The 23,813-nt window shown below is 30.3% G+C and overlaps 1 protein-coding gene across 1 annotated transcript; it reads left to right on the top strand.

Moving 5' to 3' along the window:
- The first annotated feature begins 3,671 nt into the window (after positions 1-3,671).
- On the top strand, positions 3,672-23,349 carry LOC132720049 (cell death abnormality protein 1-like). The gene is made up of 16 exons (XM_060704036.1): positions 3,672-3,724; positions 4,070-5,731; positions 6,527-6,650; positions 6,905-6,999; positions 7,506-7,786; positions 8,981-9,074; positions 9,551-9,615; positions 9,933-9,969; positions 11,161-11,264; positions 11,821-11,946; positions 12,286-12,545; positions 15,933-15,956; positions 18,483-18,487; positions 20,627-20,798; positions 21,557-21,692; positions 22,028-23,349. Exons 1-16 carry the CDS (start codon positions 3,679-3,681, stop codon positions 22,103-22,105), a joined length of 3,309 nt encoding a protein of 1,102 aa, XP_060560019.1. The 5' UTR covers positions 3,672-3,678; the 3' UTR covers positions 22,106-23,349.
- Positions 23,350-23,813: the final 464 nt, after the last annotated feature.

Here is a 23,813-nt window from a genome sequence, read left to right as displayed (position 1 = left end):
CGTTTATAATGAAGCAATGTTAATAAAATATCAAGTTTTATGTTACATTTAAGATATTAATTTATGCATAAAAGGATTAAACTATTATTTTATGGGAGCAGATGCACAACTTATTTATTGTTGTCAGAGCGTCCTTAAAATTATAAGAGTCGTCACTATTTATGTTAGAATAAGATACTCTGTAAAAATAATTAAATTGTCTCCACTCTAAAACTATTTTTGTTAAAAAAAAGATTTTGTTCATCTTTCAAATAAATATAGGACATGGGAGCTATTGATATAGAACAAATTTGTCACGATTATGATAAAAATCGGGAAATGTTATGAGCAGACATATGAGGTTTGTATGTTTTTTTGAAGAGGAACATACGGATTCCTACTACGAGCAAAAACATTTCTAAGGAATTTGACACAGAAAGTCTATTAAAGGAAACAGGCTGATTAACTTTTAAACGATACTTTCAATTCATATTTTCTATCTGAATAATTAAGCGAACACGGCGCCTCGACAATGTATGTGCGATATTTGTCGATAACAACATCACATGTAAATTTCTTATCACCGCACAACCATAATTCTTGATAGATTATTCCAAACAGCTTTATTGAAATGTTTATAGAAACAAAACACACGTAGGTATGAAAATTGCTTTAAAATGAACGTAGTAGCCTTAGGAAGAAATACCCGAAAATTTATTTCGAGAAACAGATGTCTGCTTCATTTTTTGCAAAAGACTTTCATAATGCTGGTATACTTTAAAGATTAAGTCCATATCTTTCACTTTTATGCCGTCTAAGAAATAATTTTCTTTTATAAAATACATGCATGACGAAGTGCGATTCGGAGAATCAGGGCGTTTATTTTGCAATGTTACATAAACAAAACGCAGCGCCACTATATTCTTTGTTTCTTGTTATATCTTAAGATTTAAGGGTTTTCCAACATAATTAACTGTTTTTAACAATAATAAGCAAAAAATAATTCCACACATATAAAAGCTGTTGCTTTGTAAACCGTACTAAGAAAATCGGTAAGAAATCATGGCGCCTCCTCAGTTCCTTTTCGATAAATTCTTGAGTTTTTGGTATAGAACTAAAATTAAGATTTAAACCTTCAAGTATATTTAGATAGAAAATCAGAAGATAATTCCTAAAATAAAATATCACAACTCAAAACTTAAAAAGTTGGTCTGTCTTGTGTAAATTAGGAGCTTACTGGTAAGCCTGAAAAGCGTACCGATGAATCTTGGGACCGTACAACTTTTAAATTCTTATCACATTTTAAACAATTTTCATAAATGTATTATAGAAAGCAATTTAAGATTATTGTCTTTAAAATAAATCAAGTATATTTATAATTATAAATTGAAAAAGAAATACACGAAATTACAATCTAAAAATAACTTTTCTTTTCCATTTGAACCGTATCAGCATGGAAAATTGTATGTCTGATTTTGGAAAGGAATCACGGTTTTAATTTAAATACAAATGTACCTATCTATAAATGCTATTTCTTTATTTAAAACTACTTCTTATAAATTTTAAGTTGACACAAAGAAATTAAGTAAGGAAGGAAGAGGACTGCTAATCAATTATTAATTGTGTCAACATTTCCGAGGTGTATATTGGCAAGCGTTCCGATGTTGGCCTTGTGTTATAGTTTACACATTTATGTTGAATATAGTTTCTATACCGGGACAAAAGCGTTTCTGGAACATCTTTTAAACAACATACAGTATCCATACTGACTGTATGCTTTGATAACAGTCTTTTATTATAAAACACGGATAAATGGAACATGTACACAGGTTCTATGGGCGCTCGGAGTAACGAGTTTTATCTTTCTAAAAACTGTTACTAAAGAATGACAAAATAAGCAAGAAATTACCATTTGAATTAAAAATAAAACTTTCATAGCATAATGCACGTTTGGAAAACAAAACTTTTCCTAGGCAAGGAGTTGCTTATTTCAAAACGCAGCATGTGACTAATATATATAGATAACAATACACAGTGATGACAATATAAATTTTAATGAAATAGAGTGTGTGTTTATCCATTAATAAACATGTTTATACAAACAATATTAGATGACTAAAGTTTCTCCACATTATTTTCAAAAAAAATCAAAAATATTTAAATATTATTCCTGGCGATTTATTTAAATGTAGCAAGAAATATAATTAAAGAACAATTAACACTAATAGATTTTTATAATTTTTTAAGCCACGAAAAAAGATTTGACAACATTCACTATGATTTCAACAATGATAATTCTATTTACGCACGGTACGAGATTGGACCGAACAATATCGATTTTAACAAACGTGGCTAACTTTCTTATAAGCCGACGGACTGGCACTTTTTGGGCCTTTAATTTCTTAAAATTATATTGTTGAACAAATGTTTAGCTTTAATTTGCTGAAGTTTCATATTTACACCTAAATTCACGCTTCACCACAGAAAGGTATACGTTTTGTTTTGACGTAGAAGCGAGATTTTGACCCAGACATAATCTAGCTTTGACTAGAATAAAGGCTAATAAAGTTGATTATACATATCAATCCTGCAACACTAAAGATATTGCAATTAACGATTTCATATGCATATAATGTTTATCTTCTATAGGTGCATTTACAACGGAACCAGATGAAGCGTCACCGGATAAATGTCACCAGATAAAAGAGTCCTTAGGAAATTCTTTTGGACATGTACATTTTATATAACATCAAAAATCTTTTAGTTATTTAAAATCATATACTTGACATACCTTTCATTCTTTCTTTTAATTTCTTTCATTTAGAATCTATTCATCTTTTCCTTTCAAAGAAGGAATTTATAAAATATTTTTGATTGCTGTTATATTGATATATTTTAATCACTTAATGTTTTATCCCACATATATGTATTTTCCTTTATTCAAATTGTAGTTTTGTATTTCTATGTTTAGTTAAACTATTTGTTATCATTAAATTAATAACAGTAATGTTTGTACTGAAAGAAGATCCAATTGTAGTTTTCAAGTTTATGATATACAACGTTTTTGTGATCCGTGGTAAAAATGATAAACTTATATCAAAACTCTAGAAATTTTACACATTTTAGTAAGATAAATTGTGCACCCTGAACAAGAGTATATTTTGAATTTACAGACCTTCCGTTACTTTACAATCGTTTATTTCAAATTCACAATTAGCATAATACAATGATAAAACATAAAGTTCAAAGGCATAAAAAATGCAACTTAAGTGAGACAGGTGTTAAGTGTAAGCCTCTCAACCCAGTAACCGTGTGTTTAAATCATACTGGGTTCACGATAACAGTTCCTCATAATTCTAAAGTACTGTTTAGGTCTATGAAGCGAAATTGAGTGTAGTTCAAATATGTTACAAGATTCGTAACAACTTGATACTTCCAATAAAGTTTAATCTGAAATTAAAACTGTTTTCATGAGAAATAGTTGATATTTCTTCTACCATATTTTTATTATTGAATGTTTTGTGTATGAAAGAGTGATCAAATCAACTGAACCTATTTATTTTGTGGTACAAAACAAGACGTCTTCCAGTACAAACAAAACTGTTATTAATTAAATGATTGGATATAGTTAAACCTAACTTAGAAATACAAGTATATGTATACATACATTAATTAAATGATATATTTTAGATATTGTTCATGTGGTGTATATGGTTAAATGTTAGCATCAACCAGGTAGAAGGAGGTAACGAAATTTCCATCAGTCTTAATAACAGATAGTAATGCTTTATTTATCTTTATAAATTGCAATTTTTGAATTCAATTCAAAACTTTATTATCTGGGTCGTAGTTTACAATCTGTAAAACATGTTGACAAATACACAATGGAAGACGTAACAAACAATATATAATCGTTACAAAAAACTTCTTAAAAAACAAATGATCTAAATATGGAGGGGATGTGATTGAATTATATATTTGTATTTGAAGCGTATATTTCAAATAATTAAAAAAATCAAATTTAAAAAAGAAACATGGCAAAAAGTTGGTAGTGGTAATAAAATAAAATTATTTTTTTCTTCCGTTACAGAGATTGATGAAACATGTAAAGTAGATTGTGCATGCTGTATAGATAAAAAATGTGGGATAGGGCAATGGAGTTCTACAGACTGTACTCTAGGCTGTATTGATGGTTATAGGGGTGGTCGCTGTTACCTAAAATGTAGACACAATTGTACAAAATGCGCTGATCATGTTGATACGTGTACTGCGTGTTATGATGGCTATTATCTCGGCCCTGCCAAAGACTGCACATCAAGGTGTTTACCGGGATGTAAAACGTGTACGTCAGGAAACACATGTACATCATGCAAGGAGGGATATAATAACGACAATGGTCGAAATGATTGTAGTAATCGTTACTGTCCTGAACATTGTTATTGCGATAATGGTAAGTGTTTGTCATGTAAGGACGGATATCACGATATCAGTAATTTATGTGATAGTTTATGTCCAGTTAACTGTGTCACGTGTTTGTCGAATACTAAGTGTGGCTCGTGTAAGGATGGCTATTATAACGGTCACCAGTACGACAACAATAACCTCCCTTTGTTGAACAACTGTAAATACAAATGTCGAGATAACTGTTCACGATGTACGTCTTATAATAGTTGCTCGCTTTGTAAAAGTGGTCTTTATGGTGCGAACTGTGACAACAATTGTTCAGTTGGTTGTATGTCAAACGCTTGCAATATCCTGACAGGATACTGTACATGTTTATCTAATTTTGCTGGGGAAAGATGTGACCAATGCAAAAACAGAAAATATGGAAATATGTGCGATCAAGAGTGTCCGGCAGGGTGTAAAGGTCACGTGTGTAAAAAAGATTCCGGAGATTGTACAGACGGGTGCATTGAAGACACAATCGTTGGTGGTAAATGTGACGTTTGTTTAACAGGCTGGTATGGGGAATACTGTAACATATCTTGTTCTGTTGGCTGTAAAAATCAGCAATGTGAGAAAAGTAATGGTGAATGTTCAAAAGGTTGTCTCGATAATTTTGCAGGAGGACAATGCAAGCAATGCATGCAAGGCAAATATGGTGATTCATGCAACAAAGAATGTCCAAATAATTGTGACGATAAAGGCTGCTTAACAGAATCCGGTAATTGTATTAATTGCAATGACAACTTCAATGGAGAGAAATGTGATAGATGCCGTCTTGGTTTTTATGGTTCACTTTGCTCTGAGAGATGCCCGACTAAATGCTTGAACAATGTATGTGAAAGAGATAACGGCACGTGCTCTGATGGCTGTGTAGACAATTATTCTGGTGACAGATGTTGTATTAATAACAACAACTGTATCACATGTTTGTTAGATACTAGGTGTAAAGAATGTAAGAAAGGATACTTCAATGACCAATGTGATAAACGATGTCCTAAGAACTGTTTAAAGTCCTGTCATATCGAATCTGGTTTCTGTGACGGTTGCAAAGAAAACTTTTATGGTGATAGTTGCAACATTTCATGTGCCTTTACCTGCAAGATTCAAACAACAACAAGTGGAAGTATATGTCAGCAAAGTAATGGAAAGTGTCTATATGGCTGTGTTGATAGTTTCCATGGTTTACAATGTTCTGAGAACTGTTCCGTTTATTGCAGCGATACTCTTTGTGATCAAGACGACGGCAAATGTACAAAAGGTTGCAAAACAAGAGTAAAGGATGACACCATTTGCTCCTTGGATTCAGGTAAGATACGATTACCCTTTAAAAAAGCAGTTGTTTAAATTATTCAGACAGGTATAAAAATTTATTAATCTACAGTTATGGATAGAAATTAATGTAATTTTTCAACGGGTTATCATCAAACAATTTGGAGCATAAGTTTAATGATACACATTATAACAATTTTAATAAGTAATAAAACAGTTGAGTGATGTTTATTTTTTCCAAATCAAAGAACACAATGTGCACATTTTGGTTGTGTATTTAGAATTTGTAGTTTCATTTTGTTATCATATTTATTCATTAAAGGGATACTTAGGCAAATGAATGACAAAAATATCAAATAAATCTCATTTTCTCAAATTATGCTAAAATGAATTTTCTGTATAAATACGATATATTTTGGGCTTGGAGCATAATTATATTTGTATATGTTGTGCAGACAGAGTCACCTAGTAGTTTTATAACAAGTAATGTAAATAGTAAAACACTGGAAATTACAATAACAGATATTATGATATTGCTAGATCAAAATAAGTTTTCATTTGACAGGTACTTTAGCGTTTTCATAGTTCTCTATAAAAACTACATGTATTCTGTAATCTAAATGCTCTAACCTGACCAACGTGGGTCAAGTTGGGAAAGCACCATTTTCTTTGTTATAAAAAAACTTTTGTTCTTGTGACTGTTTAATGTATTCATTTCGAATACATTAATAGAAATACTGCAAGAAAAAATCAAATAGAAGAAATTTTGCCCGTGTCTCCATTTAAACGACGTTTAAATCAGACTTCTAACATCGCATACCTCTGTTCTAAGAATCACAACAGGGTGAAGATAAAGGTAATCAGGACAGTTTAATTGGACCAATAGTTGGGGGTATTGTTGGAATTCTGGTAGCAACAACAGTAATAGTGGGTGTAATTATTTTCTGCAGACGAAGGTATTTGTTTAACATTTTTTTTTACATTTTTAACTATCGATAACATTTTATAACTGTTTTTCATTTGAAAGATAATAGACACGTGTATAATTATGTAACTCAATGACTGCTTGTCCAATTGTCAGTGTGAATACTTTTCTTGTCACGTTCTTAATTTTACAAACTTGTTATTGTATTGTCAATAATTTGTACTTTGTAAATCTATAATAAAAAGAAACCTGTTGCATTTCAAGATTCTATTTTATTTGCAATAGGCAAGGTAACAAAGGTCAAGGACAACGTTCTGATCTTGAAAATACTCAATCTATCAAGGAAGACGAAAAGAAGCATACATATGGAAACATTTCTGGTAACAATTGTATTGCGTTACTTCAGTAACTTGACCTTGTATTCCTCAGACGCCATTTTAGGCGTTAATATATGTAGCGAAACATGGAAATTACAAATTTGGTAATGTGGATGTCTGAAAATCGTATTAGAATATTAAAAAAACATGCGGCAACAATAAGATGTATTCAATATTAAACACGTTCTGTGTTTTCTTAGCGGACGTATTCTTAATATAATAACATTCTTAAGATAATACAAATTCATACATTTCAATGATTTATTTATAATTGGGTCCTTAAAATAAAATCTATGAATTTACAAATCAACATTCAGTGTGGCAGAAGAACATATGCAATATGTTCTATCTTTATCTAGTCCATTTAAAGGTCTGTGAATAAGGTTGGTTTAATATAAAGGCTAACTTGCTTGCCTATTTAGTTCGAAAAATTTATTTAGTATAGTCGTTTAGTAAATTTAGTATAAAAATTACTCGTATTTTTGTCGAACATAAGTGTACTGTTCTAGAGCGGCCATCATCAAAGGAAGATAAAGAAAGAAAGAGCGCATTAAGCATACCACCAACTACTGCAGTAAATACACAGCCTTCAGGGAACAAACCAAAATCACCACCCCCTGTAGCATCTTCGTCAGTGGATATTGATGAGGTAGAAGTAGATGAAGTTAAATATGAAAACAAGACTGATGATACCTACTATAACATTAAAGAGAGTCCATACAGAATCAAAGTGGACAACCTACTCAAGTATGTTACATCTGGAAAAGTGGACTTCGAGGCTGAATTCAAGGTTTGTATATACGCTAAAAATGTATTTGCTTATAGAAGAATTAATTTATCAAATGATTAAGCATGTAGGTACCCAGATTTCATATGTGCAGGAAAATTTTTAAAAATTGAAGCACTATAGAATACGCGTATCGCTTCAGTATGGCCTCTGCTTTACATTACATGTACATGTACTTATTTAGTGGTGGAAATATTTATATAGAGCTAGTTTACTACGTTGATTTAACAATAAAGTAGTGTATGGAAACATTTTGTGTCGATTAATAAACTAAATGTTTAAGAGAAAATAAAAAATGGAACGCTTCAAAACTTTAACCACTAATGAGTATTTGTTCATACATAAAAGCAAAATTGTAGGGAGTAATAATGTAATGTAAGTCCTTTAGTTTTTTCATGCTCATCACTATGCAGTGAATTATGATATATCTTTCTTATTTTAAACTATTCTTCTTAAACACACACAAACTATAAACGTTTTTACAGTGTCGTTTTCAAATACAATATTACTCGACTTCCTTATTCTTTTAAACGTATAAATTCTTTCTTTTTTCTCACGACGTTTTTTGTTTTATCTTTTCATAATGTGTGACCACAGTGACTTTGAATAATAAAATCTTTAAACTTTAAACTTCCTAGTACGATCGTTGTATATCGGGACAAATAAATTACCACTTGACACGCGATTTTATCTGAGAGAAATGTCTTATTTTACTTTGATTATGCTAATTGTAATGACACGCAATTTTGCATACTAGGGCTCTTGAAAATTACATCTGTACATCATTTTTTTTATTTTAAATTGAAATGAGTATGTATATAATTAATTTCAATAAAAGTTTGAATATTGATATAGTAATTGTAGTGATCATCTCGTGATGTCTTATTACTTTAATTATCAACGGTTATAAATCTACATGAATTAAAATATTCGATAATTTTGTCAATTTCTGGGTTTTCCAACTCTTTATTATAGAGATCTAACAACAAATAGAAGTTATGGTTTTAATGCCATTGTACATACCTAGTTATTTTATACGTAAGTTTGTACGACAAAGGCACAGCATTTAAGCTCTATAAAGACTGCCGCCTTGGTTCTTTCAGTTTGTATTATTCACCAGCTTACTTGTTGGTTTTACAGGTCAATATTAATATACTTTTAACGTATGTTGTATGATATTATGTTCTTATTACTTAGAAACTCAACAAAGATTTAGATTTGACAAAGTACTGCAGCGTCGCTAAAGATCCTCAAAATTTGGCATTGAACCGGTATAACGGAATTTATCCTTGTAAGTAAATGAACCATATGTTTATACGCTTATATGCTAAATTGCTTATATTATAAAAATGCACTTTAAAGCTTCAGTAAGTGCTGCAGGTGTAAGCACGTAGAATATAATTGCGTGATGAAGCAATAAATGTCCACATTTTATGTAAGGTTCGGAGAAAAAAACTTTGAAGATAAATGTGCAGAAAATTGACAATGATTTTTTAATAGCCTACATGTTTATATATTTTGAGAAAACAATATTTTACTGTTATTTTGTTTCTTATATAGTTTCGCAGAATGAAACACCAAAATTTTTATTAATACATCATATTTTATTTCATAAATGCAAATGTATAATATGAAGGTAAAACATCGATAACTTAAGTGAGTATTACAGTATTTCTAGATGTCGGCAACAAATCTCTTTCTGGTACAAGCAATATACATTTGTATTACATCCTGGTCACATTAATTAAGTTTGTATTTTGAACTTAGATGACCATTCCAGAGTGACGATACAAGACCTTCCAGATTTCTTTATAAATGCGTGTTACATAGATGTGAGTACATTATTCTTTTATATTTTATTTCAAACATACTATTTATTACGCGGCTGCGAGACTATTAGGGTCATACTGTAACATTCCAGAGTAAAAGGAAGTTGAAAACAGCATCCCCCCTGAATATTAATTTCATTATTTTTCATCTTTGCTTACTTCCTTAATTCTGTTATATAATAAATAAAAGATATATCATGTACCTATTTATTGCAAAATAAATGTTAAGCAAGAAATTATAAATCAAGAGTTATAGCCCTTTAGTATTATATATCTGGAATGGCATGTGATGTGATGTGTTATATATCTATATATTTCAGGGCTACTGCAAGGAGAACGAATATATTGCTTCATTAGGTAATATAGTATAACTTGTGTATTTGTATAAATATCAATAATTTACTGTAACAGTTATTTATTTAAGCGGTTCGTGTCAGGTTGAAGAAAGAACATATTTTATCATGACTTCGCGAGTCTGTAAAAGTCTATAAATAGTTCTCAATTAACAAAATACCATTGTTCGTTACAAAACGGACAAAATAGGCCATCCTTATGCGATAAGTGTTTGACATGCAAAGAATTAGTGGGGTAAAATAAACTATAACATGAATAAAAAACCTGTTCTGATGTAAATTTGCCGGGTTTTTTTTCTTTTTGGTTTTGTAATTATATTAAATTACGGTCACTATTCGAGCAATACTTTTGATTTTGGTTTTTGTTTGTAATATAATATCTGTTTCTGATATACTATATTTTCGTATATATCCAAAATGAAACAATCGTAAGGAAAAGAAACCCACCGCGTGATGTAAAATATAAAAACTGGTCATTTCGAAAATGAGGTAATTATAAATTATAATATTGTAGTCTTGGTTTCCTCCGCATCAACACCGAAGTTCCATCGCATTCCCAATTTAACTTAGATGGTACAATGTATAATATCATTAAAGTAGCTCGAGGGCACTTAAAACATAAAACTTGAATTGTTTACACAGATCAAGTGAAGCACTGAAATGAAACTGAACACTTAATGAAAAAATATGTAATACTCTATCGGTATACTCAGAATTAAATTGAAAATCAATGTGCAATATTCATATAATTTGAATGAATGCGGCATTGTGTCTTTTTTCTTTTTGTTGGGGGGGGGGTCACTTTGTTCAACAAAAATGATTGTTCTGTAAAAACCTGGCGAAGGAATCTTACAATTTGCACACGAGTTGTTGGTTAAGAACTTCATCAAATGGTACACACATATTGGAATAATATTTACAGTCTCGTCATGTTAAAAGAAACCTCATTGAAGTCTCTTTAAGTTATTATATGCCGTGAGACAAAAAGATCATTTAAACGCAATTAAGCATATCAATTTTAGGATAGACTTTCGTTATTGTTTATATTAACTTCTTTTCACAGTTCATTTTCTTTTCAAACTTCCGAGCTGCCTTCAAAATACTGTTTCTACACTTTAATACATGTGCTCACATTGTTTATGTTCATGTTCAGATTCTGATTTTGTTTCAACACATCATGTTTTTCTATGTATAGGGCCAACATCAAAGACCACTGCTAACTTCTCCACGTTCTGGCTGATGGTATGGTACAAGAAAACTGACATTGTCGTCATGTTGACCAATCTTAGAGAAACATCTGTAAGTCATGCAAAAAAAATATGAATAGAAGCATAACATACTTTTCTTTGTGTACATATGATGGATGATGCAGTTGTTACGAATCGTTTACGAATCGTTTAATAAAATCAGGCTTTTTTCCTTGTTTACATCCTGTTTAAACAAGAAAGTATTTTACGTTCAGTTATTATTGCATTTAGGAATTTTGTTTGTTTTTGTCCAGATAATTTTGATTCTTTAAAAAGGAGCATTTACTTGACTTATACATTATCAGACTTTGTTTGAAAAGGCTTGTTTGTCCCAGTCTTTATGCTTCGTTTTAGCGGAAGTAGTAGAACGAAACATTTTATACCTGGGACCAATAACTTTGAGAATGTGTGTGCTTTGAACTTGGATCGGTCAATTCAAAGTTTAAGGGGTTTTTAATATAAAATACTAAAATTGAGCTGCCAACAGATAAGCGCCTGGTCAGATTGTGCCGATGAGAACACTGGTTTGGATCTTTACTGGCCACAAGGGCTAATTACTTTTTGTACCAGCAGGAAACGGGTTAAATATGGAACGTTTTTATCATCAGGGTATGAAATGTGAGCAGTACTGGCCGGAGGAGGATACGGAGATAGAGTACGGGGATATAACAGTAAAATGTCGGAGTGTTGAAGCGTTTGCTGAATATACTGTTAGGACATGCACTATAGTAAAGGTATTGTCCCTAGTTCATGCTGATGATTTGTTCTTTGTCTCATTCCAACAGTGAGAAAAAAAGAAATGAGACTTTTCTTTCTTCAATATTATCGTGATGTATCTTTTTACATAAATTATGTATTAAATTTTTCGGTTACCAGTTGACATAAACGTAGCGTTATCTATTTTCCATATCGTGTTATCTTACCACCAAATAAACCATTAAACATTCTCTTATCACAAAGAATGCTTTTCAATTAGTATAAAGTTTTAAATGTCATCCTTTATCTTCGATACACAAAGTAACTTTAGTGAGTGCTTCTTTACTGAAGAATAAGTTTCTGCTTTCTTCTTTCAGGGAAAACAAGAAAGGCAGATAATTCAACTACACTTCACAGCATGGCCAGATAAAGGTGTTCCTCAGGAGGTGACAAGTCTTGTAGAGTTCAGACAAAGGGTAAATGCAGTTCCAAAGACATTAGGTGGACCAATAATAGTTCATTGCAGGTACTGTATAATGTTTATTTCAGGAAATATAACCAATAAACTTTCAGTATTTGCATCACGTGACGTTCCGATGGAAAACCCAGTCCATAAAATCCGTTCAAAACCCATATAGCCTCATTTTCATTTTCTAAGTTCAAAACATCTATATTGTATTTTTTTTTTTAAAAAAAGTAACCCATTTTAAGTAAAAATTTTTGTGGGAATGTAAAACCCATGTTGTTTTGGGAAATAAAACGTGATTTATATTTTATTTGGGGAGACAATTTTAAATTTTTTTTGGACTGGTACACGGGCTGGTACCCTCCCTTATTAATATGGGTGTTGACGCTGTTTTTCGAAAAAAAATAAGAAATTGAATTCAGAAATTCATAAAAAAAATTTTTCTTTTTTTTCATTAGATTGACCAATGGTTGATATTACAAATGCAATGAAACGAAAAATTAATAAAATTAAAAATCATAAAAAAAGGGTGAAAATTAAAAGGGCAACCAAAAGTATTTTTAATTTTAAAGGGTAAAATTGTTACATGGGGGTTTATTTTAGATGGGCCCCAGTATGGTTCAGGGCAGGTTTTATTGTACATGTTTTTTTAATATTTTTCATATAAAAAGTTTTTTTTTTCAAAAATTAAAAATTTTACCTACACGGGGTTACCCTAAGAGTTTAATTTTAACCCCAGTTTTTTAAAGGTTTATTTGTTTTTTTAATTTTTTCAAAGGGGCTTGGGGGTTAGGGGGGGAACCCCGGGAAACAAAATATCGGTTTCCTTTAACTTTTTTAACAAAAGGAAAAAAAGGAGAAAAGGCTTTTGTAAAAAGGTATTCGATTGTGAAAAAACAAAATTTGAGACATAAAGGGGTAAACTTTTGGTTCAAACCGCGTAAATTTTAAAACCTTACAGGAAAACCCAAAACCCGAGCCAAAACCCCAAAAAAACTTTTTTTAATACGGGGGTTCAAGTTTTTGCCCCCCAAAAGGGCGGGGGGGGCTTTGGCCCGTGTTCCCAAAATTTTTTGTCCGGAGAAATATCTCCTTTAACCAACGGCTAAGATTTAGAAAAATTGTACTATATGAATGAAACTCTATAGAAATACATGTATTTACAACTATACGCAGCTGTGTCGTGTACATAAACCAGGTCTTTTGGTCAAAAGTCAAGGTCACACTTAGAGGTCGTTAAAACGCTCGTCCGATGGTAGAGAAAAGCATTGCAACTCTTTTCAATTTTATATCATTTTACACTATTAGAATAATCATTCTGGAAAAACGGAGAGAGCAAGTGATCTGCAATTTTGCGCACAAGTGATTGGTCTAGACCTACATCAAATGATGCATTTATCTTGAAAAGTTATTTGGAGTATTGTTATATCGGAGTAACTTAAAATATATAAATGTAGCGGATTTGGAGAGATTTTGTTAATTTTTTTGTTCGAAGCTTTAAAAGATAACCATTTGTTTTTTTTACCGGGGTTTTTATTATTTTAATAGAAAAAGGGGCAACCCCAAAAAAAAGGATGCTACCCTGAAATTGAAAAAAAAAAGGGCCGGGGTTTGAATCGAAACACAAAAGGGGCCCCATCTGCATCAAAACAAGTCTATTGATTTTTTTTTTTGGTAAAAAACAAAAGGTTTTTCCGAGTAAATTTAAAATTCCCTCTTTCCCTTTTTGTATTTAAAAAGGGGCAAAAATTTTAAAAAACACTTTCCCCTGTTTAATCCACCAATTTTTTTCCCCCCAAAATTTTCCAATGGACGCTAAATCTTGAAAATATGATTTTTATTTTTTTTCCCCTTTTCTTTGGTTTTTCACAATCAAAAGTAAACCCTCTGGGAAAAAAAATGACCCCAATCAATGGGAAATCCTTAAGTGGGGAAATAAAACTAAAAATTTGGGCTCTTTAAAATTTAAAACATTGAAACATATATGTGCAATTACAATTTTTTCTTTACTTTTTTGAAAACATTTTTCCAACAGAAGGTCTCTAAACTATGATAAAAAACCCAACTGGGAAAAACATAAAAATTTTGGCCCGGGGATACTGGGACAAACCAAAATTAAAATTGAACCAGAAAATTTTTTATAACACAAAATTTTAAAGGTTTTTCCCCAGTTTTAAAACATTTTTTTAATGAAAATTTTTTTTTAAAATGAAAATATAACGAAACCCCTTCTTTTAAAAAGCAAAACCCATTTGAGGCCAATTTTTGGGGTAATTTTTTTCGGGTTTTTACTTCATTAAAAGTTTTCGGGGAATAAATTTTTTGCTTTTTTTAAAACAAAATATAAAAAAACATCCTTTTTTAAAAGTTTTGGGCAAATTTTCCCAAAAAATACCAATTTTTTTAGTTTTTTTGTTTTGTTGTTTCCCATTAAACAAAATAACAAAATAAAAAAAAATGTTGGGCCTTTTTCAAACATGAAAAATTTTCCGGGTTTTGTCTTTCCCCCACGAATTTTAAATTAAAAAGAAACCCCTATTTTCCTTAAAAATATTTTTTGATGCGGTTTTTTAAATTTTTAAAAATTAAAAACACCCGAAATACATTTTTGTCCGGTTTACTTAAGGGGCCGTGTTGTTTTCGTTTAGTAAAAAAATTTTTGGAAAAAAAACAAAAGTGTCGGCATTTTAAAAAAAGTTTGGGGTAAATTTTTTAAAAAACCTCGTTTTCCATATATGGTTTAAAATTTTGAAGTGGGGTTTTAAGTTATTTTTTTTGTTTTTGCAATTTTATCTAAAAACAAATGTCTGTTTAAAATTGAAATTTGGTAAAGGAAAACAAAGTAAAATTTTTCCTCCCAAAAGGGCTCTCGGTCCTTCCTCTTACCAAAAAATGGAAAACTTTTGACCAGCTGAAAAAAAACCAAGGGGGAAATTATTGAAATGAAGCAGCCCAAAAATTAAATTCCCATGAAAATAAAAACAAAAATTAACCTTTTTTATTCAATTTCCCCTTTTGTATAAGGGGAAAAAGGGGCCCCATACCTTACATGGTTTAAAATAATTTTGTTTTCCGAATAATTTAAAAACAAAAATTAAAAAAAAAAATTTCATGCTTATATAACGTTTTTTTAATTTCATCTTCAAAACACAAAAATTTTTGCAATTTCTTTAAAAAATTTTAAAAAATCCCTTTTGGCCGGGAAAAAGTTTAAATTTCCTTTTATTAATAAGAAATTTAAAAAACCCCAAAACTTAAAAAAGATATTAAAAAAAAAAATTTAAAAACGGTTTAAAAACTTTTTTTTTTTATTTTTAATTAAACAAAAAAGTCTTTAACTCCGAAATAATTTTCCCTTTTAAAAACTAAAAAATTTTAATGTTTTTAAAACAAAAAACATCGAGTTTCCCCCAAAAAGTTTGAAAAAGGGGATATTTGCGAAAAAAACAGGAGAAATAAACCAAAGGTTTTGTTGAAAAATTTTGGGCGAATTTTTTTTAAAAAACCCGGAAATGAAAAAAACAAAAATTTATGATTTTAATATAAAATTTTTTAAAGTTATGGCATAAAAAACCTTGGGGGGTAAAAATCCCCCCTTTTTTTATTTTTGCGGAAAAAATTTTCTTTAAAAATTAGGTGCTTGTTTGGGTTTAAAACTTAAACTAAATTCTTTTTAAAGGCAAATTTCAAATTTTTACAACAACCTTTTTTAAAGACTTTGGGCCACTAGAAGTTGACATTGAGCCCGGGGAGGAATGAAATTTTTACAAAAAAAAGAAAGAAACCCAGGAAAAAAAAAAATTTTAATAAAAAAAATAAAAACGAAATTCTAAATTCCCATTTTAAGTTTTTTATTGGTTTTATCAAATTTTAAACAAATTTTAAAAAATTCCTTCTTTGGTAAAAGGCCTTAATTTTTGAACTTAAATTTAAGAAAACCCCTTAAAATTTTTTTAAATTTTTTTTATGAAAATTTTATAAAAAAAAAAGAAATCCAAGGAAATTTTTAAAAATTTTGTTTTTAAAAACCAAAAAAAAAAAAAATTTGCATTTTTAAAAAACAAAAAATTATATTTTTTGCCCGGGGAAGGGAAAATTATTTTTGGTTTCCCTTAAAACTTAAAAAAAACCCTTGTTTTCCCAAAATTAAAAAAAAAAAAAGGTTTTATGGGCCAGCAAAAACCGTGGCGTTTTTTTTCTTAAAAGGGCCAAAGAAAAACCAGAAGGAAAGGGGGCTTTGATTTTTAAATAAACCCGCTTGTCTTTTTTAAAAACGAAATTTGAAATTTTTAAAAAAAAGCCCGTTTGTAGATAAAAAATTTAAAAATAAAAAAATTTTAAAGGGAAAAAAGTTAACCTGACCAAAATTAAATGAAAAACCCAAAATTATCGTTGTTTGATTGATTCTTTTAATTCTCTTTTTAATTTTTTTGGCCCCTGGAAAATGAAAAAATTGGTTTTTTTTTTTATTTTTATTCAAATTAACTTTTCAAAGCAATTTTCCCTTTTTTTTTTCCAAATATGTTTTCCCTTGTTATTTAAAGGGGTTAAAAATTTTAAATAAATGTATGGTATGTTTCCCTTTCTTTAATTGAAGTTTTTTTAAAAGAAATGGGTTTGGGGTTAAAACAAGATCAGGAGTTGATGGGGTTTTCCCCCTTAGGGACTATCGCCGAAAAAAAATAAAAAAATGAAATCCCCGAAAATTTTTTAGGGCCCAAATGCAAAAAGGAAAAATTGAAAAAATACAAAGGGCCCGAAAAAAATTTCGCTTCTTTTTTTGCCCTTCCCCTTTCCCTCTTGTTTTAAACCTTTATTTTTGGTTTAATTTTTCCTTTCCCCTTAATTTCCCCCTTTTCACCATCTAAAATTTCCCCCCCAATTCATAGCCCGGGATACCCCTTAAGGGAAAAACCACATCGGTTAAAAAAGAAAATTTTCCCCCTTTAAATTCGTTTACCGTTTAACAAAAAGAGTAAAAATTTAAAAAAATTTTTGTTAAGAGATGCCTTTTTTATAAAAAATTAACCGAAAAAAAATTCACCACTTTTTGCCCCTTCAAATTTTTTGGAAATTTTTTGAATTGTTTCGAAATGGAAAACCATTTATCGTTGTAAAAAAATTTAAATTTCCCATTTGATTAAAAAAGCCTTCAGAATTAAAAATTTTTTTAAATTTGCGCACAACCCCCACCCCCTGAAACGGGTAGAGGACTTTTCCCCAGGCTTTTGGTAAACCCAAACCCAGAAACCGTTTTGGGGTTGTCGCCGTTTTTGGGAAGGGATCCCCCCAATTTACTCCCAAAGAAAAAAGGTAAATTTTCCATTTTAAAAAAGGGGGTAAAAAACCCCCGGTTAAAAATTGAAAGGGTTTTTTTTCTTAATTTGTACAAAATAAAATTTTGTCCCTTTTTCCATGTACATGTTTAATTTTTAAGTTTTCATTTTTCCGGGGGTGTTTCACGGGGGTTTAAATTATGACAAAAATAAAATATTTTTTTTAACATTTTTAAACTCATTCTCCCGCCCTTTAATGGGTTATTTTTAATTGGAAACCCCTCCTTTTGTAAAAAATGTTTTAATTTTTACATGTTACTTTTGAAAAAGATCGGGGTTTTTTTAAAAATTTGCTGATTAATTTGCCCTTTAAAAATTTTGGGGAAAAAAACGTTTTCTCTTTTACAAATTCAAAAAATAAAAAAAGTAAAATAATGTTATTTCGTAAAAAATTTATTAAAAAATTATATTAATGTTTTATAAAAGGGGTTTTTAATTTTTTGTTTGTGGTTAAAAATAAAACCCCAAAAGAAAAAGGGTTCAAAAATTTATTTTTTTTTTAAGTTTTTAATAAATTTTTTAAGGTTTTTGGAAGGGTATAAAAAGGCCCTTTTGGTGTTTTTTTTTAAAAAAATGTTTTTTTGGCTTAAATTGGGGGTAACCGGAGTTTTAAACGTAAAATTTTTAAAAAGTTTAAAAACTCAACAAAGCAGAACCCCTTTTTGAAAAACCCCAAAATTCCTTTACATTATTTAACCCAAAATGTTTTAATTTTTTTTATTTTAATCAATTTTTTTTAAAAAGAGTTTTAAAATTTATATTTATTTTTCAGGATGGGTAAATAATAACGAGAGGAAATTTTTTCTGTTTTTAACAAAGCCTCGAAATATGAAAAAAAGTCATTTTTGGTTATGACAGTTTCTTTTTTAAAAGGGTTATTGATTGTACAGATTGTGTCTTTTAATAATTTCAATTTAAGACAGTTGCTGTTGAAACAAAATAAAGATCAAAATTCACTACTTTTAACATCGATTGGAAACTTTCTCGTGTTGAAATAAAAATAATTCAGGATTAAATATGTACTTAGTTTTCTATTTGGAATTTTCAATGTTTGTGTATGTATTAAAAGCCCTATTTTCCTCAAAATTGCTATCCTCAGAATTGTTTATTGGGCTCGACTATTCGCAGAATAATCGAGCTAACGCAGTCACCCATTTGTCGGCGTCGGCGTCCCTGTGGTTAAGTTTTTGCGTGCGTGCAGCTGGTGTCTCCATAACTACTGAAGGGAATGGATTGAAACTTCACACACTTGTTCTCTGTGATTATCTAACATGATTGATACGAGTCCCATAACTCTGGTTTGCTTTTATACATAATTATGCCCCTTTTTCGACTTAGAAATTCTTGGTTAAGTTTTTGTGGCAAGCTGGCATCTCCATAACTACTGAAGGGAATGGATTGAAACTTCACACACTTGTTTTCTGTGATTATCTAACATGATTGGCACAAGTCCCATAACTCTGATTTGCCTTTTCGCATAATTATGCTCATTTTTCGACTAAGAAATTCTTGGTTAAGTTTTTGCGTGCAAGCTGGTATCACCATAACTACTGAAGGGAATTGCTTGAAACTTCACACACTTGTTCTCTGTGATCATCTAACATGATTGGCCCAAGTCCAATAACTCTGTTTGCTTTTTTACATAATTATGCCCCTTTTTCGACTAAGAAATTCTTGGTTACGTTTTTGCGTGCAAGCTGGTATCCCATAGCTACTGACTTGTTCTTTGTGATTATCTAACATGATTGGCACAAGTCCCTTAACTCTGATTTGCTTTTTACATAATTATGCCCCTTTTTCGACTTAGAAATTCTAGCTTGGTTAAGTTTTTGCGTGGAAGCTGGTATCTCCATAACTACTGAAGGGAATGGATTGAAACTTCACACACTTCTTATCTGTGATTATCTAACATGATTGGCATAAGTCTCATAACTCTGATTTGCTTTTTGCATAATTATGCCCCTTTTTCGACTAAGAAATTCTTGGTTAAGTTTTTGCGTGCAAGCTGGTATCTCCATAACTACTGAGGGGAATGGCTTGAAACTTCACATACTTCTTATCTGTGATTATCTAACATGATTGGCACAGTCAAGTCCAATAACTCTGATTTGCTTTTTTGTATAATTATGCCCCTTTTTCTACTAAGAAATTCTTGGTTAAGCAAATATCTCCATAACTACTGAAGGGTTTGTGCCTTTTTCTAACAATTGTATGCATTTTATAATAATAAAGCAGTAATTAACTCGATAAAACATTTTAATAACAAGCCGTTGTACCTTTTCGGACAATTTTATGTATTCATATAGGTAAGCGTTATTATACTCAATGAAACACACTTGTGACAACTTTTCGAATAGTCGAGCGTTTCTGTCCTCCGACAGTTCTTGTTTTTGGTATCTTGTTACAGTTTTCAAAAACATATTCATTTGCTATATTCACGATCTATCTTTTACATCTTTATTTCTGTTGGCAATTGATATAATTCTAGTGAAGCATTTTTTGTATGGAAGTCAGAATACTACTTTGATAAAAATTTTGCCACCTTTACGAATTATAACTGCATGTTCAGCTGCTTGTAAACCATCAAAAATGCACTTAATCCATTATTAAAACATTATTAAACACTTTTGACATTTTTAAATAATTAAAACAAATGTGGATTCTGGAGACACAATATGCTCTTAATACCGTTTATTATATGTAACGTCACATTTATTGGATAATCGTGAGATCTATAATATCTATATACACCCACATTTACTATTATGACTATGGCCGTGTTAACAAACAGAGCGTAACGGCTGAAAATCGTTTATACCGGGCCATATAGTTTGCAAAAATATAAGTAATTTATAGTTTTACAATAGATTGGTTTATTTCATCTTTGTAGTCATACAGTTATTTCATACTAATTAGTTTTCTCTCTACAGGACCAGAAGAAATCTATGTTTCATTTCCAGTACAAAAACTGGCAGACAGCGAAGAAAGTACCCGACAGCGCCATGGATTTTGTGCAATTTGTTAAAGAAGTGGAAAAATATGTTGCTAATGACCCGGAAGATGATCCCAATATCATTGCACATTGTTTGTAAGAAACAGTTTCTCCGATTCAATAAGCACTTTATTCATTAGTTTTCATCAAAAATATAGCAAAAGATAATGTCTATATTTGTGAATACTTTCTAGTTTAGTTCTGGAATCTTTGTGATAGCGTTGGTGCCTTTTGTCTCGTGACACTTTTTGAAAATAATATATAGGAGACTAACATTGTCAAAGTTGACTTTGATTTTCTAACAAAGAATTAAGTAACCTTGACCAGGTAAAAAAACCTTGTCTCAAACTCAGATTTCATATATTTGACTGGTCAGATACAAGCAAAGGATATGCACAAAAAGATCCGAGACAAATGTCATAGAAATGTTGTATAACCTCCAGGCAATGTAGGCGATTAATGGGAAATATAACTTTTTTAAAACCTTTTTTTGCAAATTGTGTGTTTAACAATCTGTTTTTTTTAATTCTTAAATAATAGTAACAAACCTGGGGTTAAATTGGATCAAACCTAGTATATAGCCTCTGATGGAGGAAGATGACACTTATTTTACAGCAAATAAAAAAATATATTTTTCGGTTAGTAAGTTACTGAAGTGCTATATGGAATAATGTAGACATAATCTAACAAGGTCTATAATTGAGTCTCTAAAAGGGTAGATCTATATATAGATCTTAGAACGCTTTATTCTCCGTATATTTCGTCTTTCCGTTTATCTCGTCTTTCTGTAAATCTCATGCATATACGACTTTCTAATCGAGAGAAGATAAAAAGGAATTTAACATTTGTTTAAGGAATGGTTTTGAGAGAAGTGGATTGTTTTGTGTCGTATACAAACTTCTAGAGAAACTTGAAGCTGAACGACAAGTCAGTGTAGTTAATGTAGTCAGGAAGATCCGTACACACCGACCACAATCAATTACATCAATGGTTAGTATACGACAAAGTCTTGAACGACATGACATAGTGCATCATTGTTAGATTAAAATGCATTTTAGCTAAGTTATTTATCTATATTTTCCATTCTTCTATTATCAATCCAAGTCATATTTTTCTATTTGCCAATCAATTATCCATCTACCGTTTTGTTATCAATATATCGTTTTGTTCCAAATTCAATTATTCATCCACCATTTTGTTCCATATCCACCATTTTGTTCCGTTCATTAATGGAACTTTATGAACAAGGTGGTAGTGGTAACTTTCCGTCTAGAAAATAGATTATAATATATCTATATATACAATGTATGATGGTATACTTTCAGGAACAATTGAAGTTTTGTTACGAGTGTGTTTCAGCGTATCTGGAGATTTACAACACGTACTCCAACTTTGCATCTTGAGATTACTGCAACTTTACTTGTTAACTTAATGTTTACAATGTGTTAATTGAAACATAATATGTAAACTTAATGTTTTCATCTTGTTTTGCAATTTGCTGGCAAACGGAAACCACAACTTGTTAATTTACATGATCTCTCATGTTTCTGCAATTTTTCTAGTTTACATCATGTTTACGCCATTCTTGCATGTTTTCACCATAATATTACTTTTGTTTATTACTATTTCATTTATGTTTACATATCTACTTCAATTTTATTTAATGTTAACATCTCGGTTATACTCTATGAGAACTTTTATTGTGTTTACATCGGGCATCGTCGGTTAAGTATACAGTATCTCTATATATTGATGTGAAGTATACGGATATATCCATATATCAATGTGGAGTATACGGATATATCTATATATTGATGTGGAGTATACGGATATATCTATATATTGATGTGGAGTATACGGATATATCTATATATTGATGTGGAGTATACGGATATAGCTGTATATTGATGTGGAGTATACGGATATCTCTATATATTCATGCGAAGTATACGGATATATCTATATATTGATGTGGAGTATACGGATATAGCTGTATATTGATGTGGAGTATACGGATATCTCTATATATTCATGCGAAGTATACGGATATATCTATATATAAATGTGAAGTATACGGATATATCTACAGGTTGTTTCCGACGATGAATTTCTTGAAGCCAACGAAAGCTCTTCTCAACATATATGAAATGGTTTATAGTAAATGTCTGTTTAAACGACTCAACACCTATAAATGATATTTGTACATCTTACATGATCAATATCATAATGTGTAGCGCATTGAAGACATGATTTTATTATATGCTACTTTGCTGTAGCACTATTTTTCACTATTTGTTATAGTTTTATTTACATTTTTGAAATAAGAAAAACATTTAACAGATATTATATTGTTCAAAGAAAGAAGACATGATTATGTAATCAAAAATTTATTTTTAATGAAAGATTTATCAAATTATCATAGTTTAATGGTTAAGGGGAGATAACTATTATTTAAAAAAAGAAAAGAAACTTATATCTGTATATATACACCATAAACATTGAGATAGAATAACAAATGTTACATCTGTTATAGAGAATGATAGAAATGAGATTTTTAGTAATATTTAGTAATATTGTTGTTGTTCGTAATGTTTATTTTATTTACTTGTTTTATTATTGTTATTTTTTTTAAATCTTTTTTAAAAAATTGTTTTTTTTACAAACATTAAAAGACATTTTTGAAAATTTGGGGTTTTGTAAGGGGAAAAGGGTATTTTTTAATTTCCCCCATCTTGTATGTCTCCCATATAGGTTACATGCCTAAGGTAAAAATTTTACAACCCAAAAAAGAAAAACACATATAAATTCTTTTATGTATGATTAGATAGTAAATCTTTACCTTTTTGTTTGTGTGTATCCGTGACCTTGGGTATTTCTATTATGTTGGTGATCTGATGATTATGAAAAAGCGCGTTTGCAGACAATGTATCTTGCATGCAGTTTATTTATCGATGTAATCTGTAGTCGAAGGTTAGCGCAATAGGTAGAATATGTGAATCGGGCTGCCCATGCTCGATTCCCGGATGGTGCAAGTCTCTTTCATTATGATTTATCATAAAGGCCTTTATGCGGTCATTCGCACATACCTTTGCTTTGGCATGCACAGAAGTT

This window comes from Ruditapes philippinarum, unplaced genomic scaffold, assembly GCF_026571515.1.
Source record: "Ruditapes philippinarum isolate M1 unplaced genomic scaffold, ASM2657151v2 ctg2082_1_1_1_1, whole genome shotgun sequence".
NCBI lineage: Eukaryota > Metazoa > Mollusca > Bivalvia > Venerida > Veneridae > Ruditapes > Ruditapes philippinarum.
The sequence above is the reverse complement of the archived record's forward strand: the minus strand, read 5'-3'. Positions and strand labels throughout refer to the sequence as shown.